This window comes from Hypanus sabinus, chromosome 15 (assembly GCF_030144855.1).
Source record: "Hypanus sabinus isolate sHypSab1 chromosome 15, sHypSab1.hap1, whole genome shotgun sequence".
Classification (NCBI taxonomy): Eukaryota; Metazoa; Chordata; class Chondrichthyes; order Myliobatiformes; family Dasyatidae; genus Hypanus; species Hypanus sabinus.
The window spans coordinates 34,695,241-34,707,542 of record NC_082720.1 but is presented as its reverse complement, the minus strand read 5'-3'; the positions used below and the strand labels follow the sequence as shown (position 1 = coordinate 34,707,542).

At 38.7% G+C, this 12,302-nt stretch overlaps 1 protein-coding gene across 2 annotated transcripts in view; it reads right to left on the bottom strand.

Moving 5' to 3' along the window:
* sh3pxd2b (SH3 and PX domains 2B) overlaps nucleotides 1-12,302 on the bottom strand; it is a 283,763-nt gene that overhangs the window by 36,680 nt on the left and 234,781 nt on the right. For both annotated transcript variants that reach the window (XM_059990197.1, XM_059990198.1), the window contains one exon: nucleotides 2,703-2,816. In XM_059990197.1, the coding sequence (XP_059846180.1) occupies nucleotides 2,703-2,816 (114 nt within the window). The remainder of the gene's footprint in view (nucleotides 1-2,702; nucleotides 2,817-12,302) is intronic.

Below are 12,302 nucleotides of genomic sequence, written 5' to 3'. Positions count from 1 at the left end.
TTCCCTTGAAAAAGTATTTTTAGTTTTTAAAAAACCTCTCAGGTCTTCAGAGAAACTAATATAACTGAGAAGGATAATATTAATCAAGCATTAAAAACTGGGAGATTATTTATGCTTAGTCTCATTATAGACTTTGACTTTTATGTTGTTGAATAATCTTTTGCTACTGATAGAAAGCACTGCCATTGTCAGGAAAGAGTACAATTGCAGCACCGCACAACGTACTGGGATTATCTATATACAGGTAGAGAAATAATAATTTACAATGTAACTAATAAAAGTTACTTTGAAATGAATAAATAAATTACTTCTGTGCACATTGTCCTATTATTCTCTGTCTAATAGTCATAACACTTAAATCTCTCTTCTCACAAGTCAGTGCCCTGAAAGCTTTATGAATGAATAAATAAAATCCAGATACATTGATTCGTTGATGCCCAGAGAGACAGTTCTTAGTGTTAGGCTGAGGCAACTTAATACATTTTCACTTAGAACATTTGCATAAAATAAAAACAGAAGATGGCATTAATATTCTTCAGCTCAGTTTGTATCTGTGGAAACAGAAAGAGTTAACATTTCAAATTGAAGGCCCTTCTGATGAGGGGTCTTCAACCTGAAAGATTAACTCTCTCTCCATAACTTCTGCCACCTTCAATGGGATCCTACTAGTAAACACATCTTTCATTCTCCTTGCCCTGTAGTCTCCATTTTCTGTAGGGTTACCTCCTGGGACTTGGCCCAGCAAGTGGGTCAAGTGCTACAGCTACCCCACATCTCCTCACTCACCACTATTCAGGGCCCAAACCCTCCTTCCAGGTATGACAACACTTCACTTGTAAGTCTGCTGGGGCCGTCCCCTGTATCTGGTGCTCCTGAGGCAGCCTCCTCTACTTTACTGAGACCCAACAGAGAATGGGGGAGTGCTTCATCAGCACCCTTGCTCCATCCACCACAACAGATAGTATTTCCTGGTGGTCACCCATTTTAATTCTACTTCTAATTTCCCTTTTGACATGTCCATCATGGCCTCCTCTACTACCACAATGAGGCCACTCTCATGTTGGGGAAGGATGGCCCACAAATTGACGTCACGAACTTCAATTTTTCCAACTTCTGATAATTTCCCCTTCTTTTTACCTTTTTCCATTCTCCATTCTGACTCTTCTCTTATTTATTCACTTCTCCTCACCTCCCTATGGAGCCATTTCTTCCATGGTCCTCTCCTATCAGATTTCCTTTTCTTCAGCCCTTTACCTTTTCCACCTATCACCTCCCAAGTACTCACTTCATTCCTCCTTTCCCCTCACCTGGTTTCATCTATCACTTGCCAGCTTTTACTCCTTGCCCTTTTTGCACATTCTAACCCTCGCTTCTTTCCTCCGCCTTTTCATCAGTCTTGATGAAGAGTCTCAGCCTAAAACGTCGACTGTTTATTCACCTCCAAAGTTGCTGCTTGACTTACTGAGTTCCTCCAGCGTTTTGTGTGTTGCTCTGGATTTCCAGCAACTGCAGAATCTTTTGTATTTCTGTTTCCCTTCCAACAAATTTGATCTGACCTCCTGAGTATTTTCACCATTTTAGTTTTTAAATTTAGATTTCCAGTATCAGCTGCTTTATTTCCTTGATTCCCAACATTTCATCTAACCCGTCCATTTTCTTCTTCACCATTCACAAATATTAATTTCCTACTCATGAACACCTACAGAATGCTACAAAGTAGTTCTTAAAAGTATTTACTTTACATGTTTATTTTTATTGTGTAGTCTGTGATTTTGTTTGTGTGATTCTAACCCCTTTTGTGCGATGAATTGGAAGTGACTTACATAGAGCAAGGAAGAAATAATGGTAAAAAGAAAAAAACATTATTTAGTGTCTTCTATAATGCTCAGAATCACAAAACCCTACAGTCAAGTGGTGCTTCCAGTCTTGGCACTGATTTGAAACAAGAAACAAAACAACCAATCTCAAAGCACATTTGCACAATCAACAATGACATCAATAACTGGATATACTGTTATTCTTTTTAAATAAATGCTGGTTAAGAGATAAATGTCAGAAATGGGACAGAGGGAAGAACATACTTCATCATTGATAAAGACTGCCATAAGCTTTTTTACTTTCATCAGACGGGGAAGATAGTTCCTCTCTGCATGAAGCAGATCAAACTTCCAACTAACAACACTAACTTGGCACATCACTAAATGTTAATTAAAGGGCTCAAGTCTTGTAAACATGTTTGAATCCACGTTTGAAACCTCCTGAAGAGAAGCATGAGGCTATTACTGAGCCAAGGCTGATGTCTTTCCATAAAGTTCAAACTGAGCAAAGCAAAGTTTGTCCCACCTGCTAAAGATAAGTTTCCAAATATTCAACAAAAATTATGTGCTTATTGGTAAAAGCCCTTCAATTTTTATCTCTGCTTAGTGCATTTAAAATGCTTTGAGAGACAAGAGGGTTGATGGAAGGTGTCTGAATTCTTTGGCCGTTTTAATTTAGATAAGAGTATATTTTGCTTATTTCCCAGCACAAAATAAATTTGTGTATTTATAATTGTATAATATTTCTAATCAATAAATGTAGATAATACCACTATACAAATAACTAATATCTTGTTAATTATAAAAGAGATAAATAAGCATGGTAAGGTTAGAGCAGAACAAGCTCCATCTGAATGAAACTCATTGTTTGTTTTGGCTGCTTACCTTCCCCCGGCTTGGCACTAACAATTGAAAGGTCATCCTGAGCTTCATCCTGGGGTTCCAGACACGTGGCGGGGACCCAACCCTGCTCATCGGACGTGCTGACAAACCACCACCCTGCGAGCACAAACATATCAATCTGTTTAATTTTGTTCAATGCATTTGCTGCCACTTCTTGCAGCGGTAAAAGCTCTCCAGCAAATGACTTCTTCAGTGCATTAATATTCCACAGTTATTTCATTCTCCCATTTCTTTCCACGATCCCCACAGATGCCTTGTCTCCAGAGACAGATGGGCATTTCTCAGATCTTACTGTTGCAATCATTCGTCCCCCACACTCAATGTGAGGTTTGACTAAGGCATTTTGTAGATGGTTTGCATTCTCCTTGTGGAAAGCACTATTTTTAAGGCACAATTGCTGACTTTAAAAGCTGAAATTTATTGCATTAGTTACATTATTGGCCAGAAGGGCTATTTTGTTGAAATGGAAAGATGCTTCTGCTCCGACTTTGATACAATGGTTTTCTCAGGTGATGCCATGCCTTAGTTTGGAGAAAATCAAAGTTGAACTTTTGATTCTTGATTTGATTTTGAAAAAAGGTGGGGTTCATTTGCCTGCTACTATCATCTGATTTGAGTTAATTAATATGGTTTCCTTCTGATTTTTCTTTAAGTGGATTTGAATTGGCAGATTGATGTTTTTTTTATGGAAGCTTGTATGATGTATAGCTCCGGGGTTATGCTCTTCAATGGTTTTGTTTTTGCTGGGGTTTTTTCAGTTAGTAGGGGTATTTTTTTTCCTTTTTCTTTCAAAAAAATATTAACGTTATTTTTTCTTCTTATTATGGATATATTGCTTAGCTTTGTTAATCAGTTATTTGCTAATTTAATTCCTTATTGTACATAATGACATATTGACTTAATGTATCTTTTTTTGTTAATCTTCAAAAATAATTAACAAAAATTTTTTTTTAATGAAAATAAAAGCTGAAATGTATCTGTTTTGGCTTCTGGTGAAGTGTAAATCTGAAATATTATGGAATATTGGTGTAAATTATTTACCAACTAAATTAACATGGTTAGAAGTTGGATTATCCCTGAGAACTGGTGAAGAGGGGGGGTGTGGTGAGCAGTTCTGCTCCAATGCAGGAAATTCCTACATACAGCAAAGATAGTGAACAATGAAATATTGGCAATTGCCATTACACATGCAAAGCAGGAAAAACACTTTTGAGAGTGTAGGGCCAAAGGTCACAGCCTCAGATTCCAAGGATGGCCTTTGAGAACAGAGGGTGGTGAATCTATCAAATTCATTGCCCTGATGGCTGTGGAGGCCAAGTCATTGGGCACATTTAAAGCAGAGATTGACAGGTACTTAATTAGTAAGGGGCAACAAAGCTTTTGGGGTGAAGGCAGGAAAATGGGGCTGAGAGGGAAAATAAATCTGCTGTGTCTGAATGGGGGAGCAGATTTGATAGACCGAATGGACTAATCCTGCTCCTATGACTTGAGGTCACACCACTGAGCATCCGTTCCCTCTGAATGCACAGACCTCCACTGAAGCAAACCACTCCGATTCATAGGTGGCACTCATGATTGGCAAACATCCCTTGCTTCTCCCCAATCTTTTGCTCACAGTTACTAAGTCAACCAACAGGAATTAAATGAGAACATGGAGTTAAAACAGCTGGGACCTTTTCTTTTTACAGAAGGTGGTATATTGTGAACATGTGCCAAACACCGCAGAGAACTGTCCTACAACTGTCAGGATGTCCAATACTCTAAGTCATAGGTGTCAAACTCAAGGCCCGCGGGCCATATCCGGCCCGGCGTACAATTATATCTGGCCCGCGAGATCATTTTAGATAGATCTATTATTTTAATTATTAATGGTTGAATGGCCTTATTAGAGCTAGAGGTCTGCCATTAGTGGTGTCCGTCTTGTGGGATACAGTTGACTCAGGTGTGTTCTTTAGTTGAGCATCCAGTGTCTGGTCCACATGACTGATCTCCAACATCCACTGTGTACATCAGTGGTCCAGTTCTTCAGCTATCCTACCAGGTGTCCACTTTTCTTCTCAGTATTCACACACTCTCCGATTAATCTCGAAGCTCCTTGCTGCTTCACTTGGCAACTGGCTGAACTGTTTATTCTTCAATTCTTTCCATCGATCTGGTTTCAGGAGGTCTATGCAATATCTCAGATTCCTGTTCATGAACACTGCAGGTGTTTGATTCATCACATTATGTCATCACATAAACAGAGTTGCAATACACAAAAAGGAAGCTGTCTATCTTGTGCTGTAGAGAAATCTTGCCCTTGTCCATCACTTTAATAGATTTCTTGAAGGTTTAGATAAACCTTTCAGCTAACCCATTCATTGCTGGGTGGTGGGGAGCTGACTTGTGAAACGTCTGATGCCATTTTTCTTCATGAACAGTCAGAAATCTTCCGACATGTATCGTGGTTTGTTATTACTCACATTCTGTTCTGGTAAACCTTTTTTTGGCGAAGATAGTCTTCAGAGAAGATAGCCTTTGCTGATGTGGTTGATTTCATTGGTATCTAAGAAAACAGTTTGTTGTGGGCAGCCTCTGGAATTATGGACAAAGGTGAGCCTGTATCCAACTCCATATTTAGTTTTACACCAGACACATCTACTATGACCTAGATGATGTTGTGATATGCTTCAGTTATACTTTGCAGTTCTAGGCATGACAGTTCTCCTTTGTCAGACTCTGATTCTGATTCTGTTTTACATTTGGTAACTTTATGCGTTTGCTTAGTTTTGTGTTTGAGACTTTTCAATTGATTGTGTTTTTTGTCTGCCTTGCACTCTCTATCCATGTGACCTTGTCTGTGACGCTTCCTGCAGGCTTTTTCTTTGAACCGACAGTCATTTGCATCATGGGAGGATTTGCCACATCAATAACATTTTGGCTTTTTGCACCATTCAGGGACATTTAGTGCATTCCACATTCTAATCTCCTTTTCTGTAGTTCTGCTGTATCCTTTGCTGAAGACTCTAACGATATTGCAATGGTCAATGCCCATTCGAAGGTTAGGCCTCTTTCTGCCAGTATCCTTCTTTGAGTGCTTTGACAATGCATGCCACATACCAGCCTGTCCCTTAATGCATCAGAAAGTCCATCTCTAAACTCACGGCACTGGGAAAGTTTGCGCAGTTCTGCAGTGTATTCAGAAAGGCTTTCAACTTCTGACAGGGAGAAGCGATGTCGACGTTTCGGGCTGAGACCCTTCGAGTCCTGATGAAGGGTCTCGGCCCGAAACGTCGACATCGCTTCTCCCTATAGATGCTGCCAGGCCTGCTGTGTTCCACCAGCATTTTGTGTGTGTTGTTGTTTGAATTTCCAGCATCTGCTGATTTCCTTGTGTTTGCAACTTCTGACAGGTTCCTTTTGTAGGATTTAAATCTCTCAGCTATTACTAACAGTTAAGAGCTCAAGTGATTTTGTAAAACTGCAACAATTTCATCGAACGTCTTGCTTGCTGGCTTTTCAGGGGTTATGAAGTGGCATAAGAGACTGTATATACTTGGGTCCATTAAGATAATTAGTGTAGGGGCTTTCTTTTGCTCACGCTACAATATAGTTCCTCCGTCTTGAGATACGACTCACAGCCTTCATTAGCACTATCAAATTCATCAGCTTTCTCAACTGAAGCCATTACCATATTTTATTCTCACTTTAAATTCAGCCCCTCTTTGACTGCTACTATGTACTGCACTCACGCCTTGGTGTCCGTGACAGCCTTCTCTGTGTTATTTTACTTGCACTGTTTCGTCCCTTGATCGTGCCGTAACTGTCGGTGCAGTTTGTGATATTTTCTGACATTCAGATTTGTACTCATCGCCATCTTGTTGTGTCTGCACACAACTACATATATATTCTAAATAAGATCACACATGCAGGAGATGGCTTGAACTAGTGTATTCACATTGAAATGAGAGAGCAAGGGAAAGAGAAAACAGTGCACATGCAGACGACAGATCAATACATAGTGCTGAGAAGGAGGTGGGTTGTCATTGTTCTAAAAGAAATAGATCCATACATTACATCCTCTCCATTCTAGTTCTTTCAATATTTAGTAGGTTCGTGAAATTCTCCCTGACCACTGCCCCGCATGCTCCACACTTCAGTGAGTACAGGTCTAGAGATATCGAACACTCCTCATGTGCTACTTTTTGGAGATGAATACTGACATTCCTGATCTAGGGTCTCTCTCTCCTCCTTTCTTCATTTCTTTTCTTGATAGGATAGCACGAAAGTTGGCAATATGTTTTATACGTATCTCTCTCATCATCTTTCAGCATTTGAAGACAAAACCACGTGTATAACTTTCGAGATAAAATGCATCTACTTAACAGGGTTAAAGGGGAGCTAGGTGAACTTAAGCAGACACAAGCAAACATGATTATAATCTAATGTTATTATTTAATGATACAAACATTCACATTTGGCACATGGACTAAAATCTGGGTTATCAAACTACATTTAGTTCAATCCACAATTCATCAGCTCATCCTAGTAAAAAATTTTCAGAACAGAAGTTAACTGTAACATGAACAACTGCTGATGGAGTGTTGCCAATAGTCTAGACTCATTTCCTTATAATCCAGATTGGCTTGAATCTATTCCTTGTGTATGTCAATGCTTTTCACTGTGGAGTGACCTATGCTCTTTCCTTGTTTGCACAGCATTTCAGCTTCAATAGTATGACACTTCCCCATGCATCTTTAAAAGGACCATCATCTCAAGGCCTCTCACATGTCAAGGACTATAGAGCAGACCGCATAAGTTATGGCATTAGATAGATGTCTTTATTCTTTTAATTTTGTAACTGAAATGCGTGAATTAAACTTACTAGGAGGGCAGGAGGAGGTTGTCTATATTTGACCTTATTTATAATTTCCTCATCATTTCTCTATTTACTTGTTTTACAGCATAAGGAATAGCTTTATATAGTGTCCACATAATTTATTTTTAAATATATCTTTTTGAGACATTATCACACTTAGCCAAATACTAAATATATTTTAATTGCCACAGAAAATAAGGGAGACGAGAGACATGAGGAACTGGTGGCTCACTTCTGTAGCTTGGGCCATTACCTGTCCACAATCCCACTGCAAAAGGAAAATATGGGACAGCATGTTGATGTTCAGTGATGATAATTTAGTGCAAAAGCAGACAGCAGCAACCTTAACTCCAGTTCTAATAGTGACAATAGGCAACAGAATGGTGGAAAATAAGCTAAAGCAATCAAGTTTTTGCATTTAATATAACCTGTAAAAAAAGAAAAAGACTTTAAAAAATTGTATCCTCAACCCATTAAATTTTGCTTGCTTCACCATGACAGAAAAATCATAACAGCAAATTGTCTAATGCAGTCATTTAGGTATTTCAACTACAACAAGGAAATGTATAAAAGAAGTTTCATCTGAAGACCAACACAAGGTATTTCAGAGTAGCTTTTAAAGGCAAAGATTCAAATGTTAGCATGTATTTTAAAAGTTTGATTGAAGTGTCCGGACAGCAGAGTTGATCATGGAGACAAACAGGTAAGAAAACTTACAAGAAGAAGGAAGCAGTGTCTTATGTTCTGTGAAAAATGTCCTTGAAAGGATTTAAGTCAGCTTGTGAAAGAAAGCTAGCAGCAAAATTATGAGTGAACTTAAGTCAATAGAAGATGATGTTCTGAAACCAATTGGTTTGTGTTGGAGTCACAATTGCAGTTTTGTAGGAAACAATCGTTTCATTGAAACTTTGCTCTAATGTTTGACAATTTGTTAACTTTCAGGAGCTGAGAAACATGAGAAACATTATTTTGGCAAGCCATCTTAAGAGAAATTAGAAGCAAAAATGTTTCACACGCAGTACATTATTTACACTATCTGAATTATGCTCTTCAATGAAATGGACATATACGGTCAAAGAAAAATTGAGAAAATTTAATATCCTCTCTGCTGATGGGATATTTTATCTTTGTGTGAAAACAAAAAAAAATATCTGCAAAATCATCCAAATGCTGACTTGGTTATCTCAAAGATCCTGGGAAAGGTGGAAAGGAGCAACTGCAGTAACAAGCATCTCAAAGAAGAAAAAAAAAGTTGTAACTTTTTATTTACAATTTTGTCAGGCAACAAAAATTGTTAAATTGCCTCAAAGCCACCGAAAGGAATATTAGCACTGTAAAAATCATCTATATGTCAGGCAGTGGAATTGTAAAAAAAAATGGCTTTCTACAGATTCTTGCAATGGATTTTCTCCAAAATTGCAGTGTTAACTTACTATTTATACAAGCAGAAAAACTGATTTGAATTTATCTTACTTTTGAAGTCATGGATACATATACAGAACTATTACAAGATTTTTGAAGCAGATAATAATTAAAATTATCTTGAGAAACAATGGGCAAAGGACTGGCAAAAAAGGCAGTATTTTATTCAATGCTAACTTAAGTGCTAGAGAAAAGGGACAAATTGTTGTTTTGTTCTTATGGTATTATGAATAAATGCTTCATTATCTAGAAAATGGTTCTTTCAGTTACAATTTGTTCTTCAAAGGCTACAGACCCAATGGAGGCTAATAGGGTGAGTACAGGTTACTATAATGGTCCGCATTCTGTTTCTGTGTTGTACAATTCTCGTTATGAAGACCCAACATATTTTAGTGTAAAGAAATGTACATTAAATCCCGAGGTAGAAAACAGGATAATATTTTTTAAAGCTAGTTATATCAGACTTCTGTACATTTCACAACTATTTACAGCAAATGATGTGCTTTTCCAGTATGACACGCAGATTGCAGCAGTCACTTGTATAGTACACAGCAATAAATAGTAATGTGATAATACTTAAGCAGTCTCCTTTTAAGAATATTGATCGAAGAAAGTATATTGGCAGAATTGATACAGTGTCATGGGACTTTTCAGTTCCACTCCCCTCCCACCAGAATGCAAAGAGCAACATTTTGAAAGTTAGCAAATCTGTTAATAGACCAATGCATATTTTATCATACTATCACATGTTAGTGTACTGACACTGTCATTGAAAAAAATAGTATCCTCTACACACATCAGGAAAACAATGGGAATGTGGGACTTTGATGATTGGGGGGGGACAGCATAAAGTACGCTGATATGTTTGAACATGTTGCTGTTACAAAGGAGGATGTGCTAGAAATCTTGAAAAACATGAGGATAGATAAGCCCTGGGGCCAAATGGGATATACTTTAGGTAACTGTGAGAAGCGAGAGAAGAGATTGCTTAACCCATGACCTCTAGTTCTCGTCTTAGCCAACCTCAGTGGAAAAATCCTGCTTGCATTTACCCTGACTACAGTATACCCCTCATCACTTCGTATATCTCTGTCAAAATATCCCCTCTTTCTTCTACATTCCAGGGAATAAATTCCTAACACATTCAACCTTTCTCTATAACTCAGGTCCTTAAGTCCTGGCAACATCTGTTTGAATTTTCTCTGCACTCTTTCAACTTATTGATCTCTTTCCTGTAGGTAGGTGACCCAAGCTGACACCGTGACCCAAATTTAGCCTCACCAACATCTTAAACAACTACAACATAACATCCTAACTCCTGTACTCAATACCGTTTATGAAGGTCAATGTGTCAAAAGCATTTTTATGACCCTATCAACCTATCAACCTGCGACACTACTTTCAAGGAACTATGGATCTGTATTCCCGGATCTTTCTGTTCTACTGCACTCAACGACCTACTGCTCAGCATGCAAGCCCTATCCTGGTGTGTACTCCAAAGTGCCAAAATCCACACTTGCCTGCAGTAAATTCAATCTGCCATTTTTCAGCTCCTTTTTCCAGCCGGTCCAGACCACATCACTCTTTGACTTCTCCCACAAAGCCAATGTCTAATCCAATTTACTACCTCACCTTAAAAACCAAGCAAATGAACCTTCTCGACCAACCTCCCATTGTGGGATCTTGTCTATGGCCTTGCTAAAGTCCATATAGACAACATCTACTGCCTTGCCTTCATCTGCTATGAGGCTAAGTGCAGCTCCAATGCCATATTTAAGTTTGCTGACAACCCCTCTGTTGTTGGCTGAATCAAAGGTGTTGTCAAATCAGAATATAGAAGGGAGATTGAGAATTGAGTTCAATGGTGCCACAACAGCAACCTCTCACTCAACACCAGCAAAACCAAAAAGCTGATTATTGATTACAGAGAGGAGAAAGCAGGGATCCAGGAGTCAGTCCTCAGTAGGGGATTGGAAGTGGAGCGGGCCAGTAGTTTTAAACTCCTTGTTGTTATCATATCAGGGAATCTGTCCTGGGGCCAGCACGCAAGTGCCATTTCAAAGGGGCACTGCAGCACCTCCACTTTCTTAGGAGTTTGCACAGATGCAGCATGTCATTTAAAACTCTGACAAACTTGTCTAACTGCACAGTGAAGAGTATCCTGACTGATTGCATAATGGTCTGATATGAAAATACCAGTGCTGAAGAATAAAAAAAGCTGCAAAAAGTGGTGCAAAAAGCCCAGTCCAGCACAGGAAAAGCCCTTCCCACCACTGAGAACATTCACAAGGAGTGTTGCCACAAGAAAGCAGCATCCATCATCAAGGACACCCACCTTCCAAGCCATGCTCTCTTCTTGCTGCTGCCATCCGGAAGAAGGTATATGAGCCTCATCTCCAAAACTACCAGATTCGGGAATAGTTATTACCCTTCAACCATCACTTTCCTGAATCACCTCAACAGTAAATTGATTCCACAACCCACAAACTCACTTTCCAGGACCCTACAACTCCTGTTTTCTGTATTATTTATTTACTAACTTATTGTTATTATTATTATTTTTGTATTTGCACAGTTTGATTCCTTTTGTACACTGGCTGTTTGTCGATCCTTGTGTGTAGTTTTTCATTGATTCTATTGTATTTCTTGGGTCTACTCAGAATGCACGCAAGAAAATGCATCTCAGGGTAGTATACGGTGATGTATACATACTTTGATATTAAGTGTACATTGAACTTTGTACTTTGAAGATAAGCTGAGTGAGATAAGGCTTTTCTCTTTGGAGCAAAGGAAGATGAGAGGTGACTTGATAGAGGTGTGCAAGATAATGAGGCAAAGAAAGAGTAGATAGCCAGAGGATTTTTTCCAGGGCAAAAACGGCTAACACAAGCCAGCATAAAGTTTAAGTTGATTGAAGGAAAGTAGAGGAGTGATGCCAGAGGTAATTCTTTACACAGTGGAACACACCCAGGAATGATGGTAAATCGGGGCCATTTAAGAAGCACTTAGATAGGCACATGGATGCTAGAAAAACGGAGGGTTATTAAGGGTGAAGGAGTAGATCGATCTTGAGTAAGTTAAAAGGTTGTTACAGCATCATGGTTAGAAGGACCGTACTGTGTTCTATATGTTTGGAAGTGGATTTCTGTAATTGAATATGCAAATCACAGGAATCTGTGAATGTATACTTACCAAATAATAGCTAAAGTAAACAGAAAGCATACAGTGGAGATTACATTAATTGTTATAGAATTAAAGCAAACCGCATTTTCTGAAATTGGCCGCTTACTAGAGTGATGAAA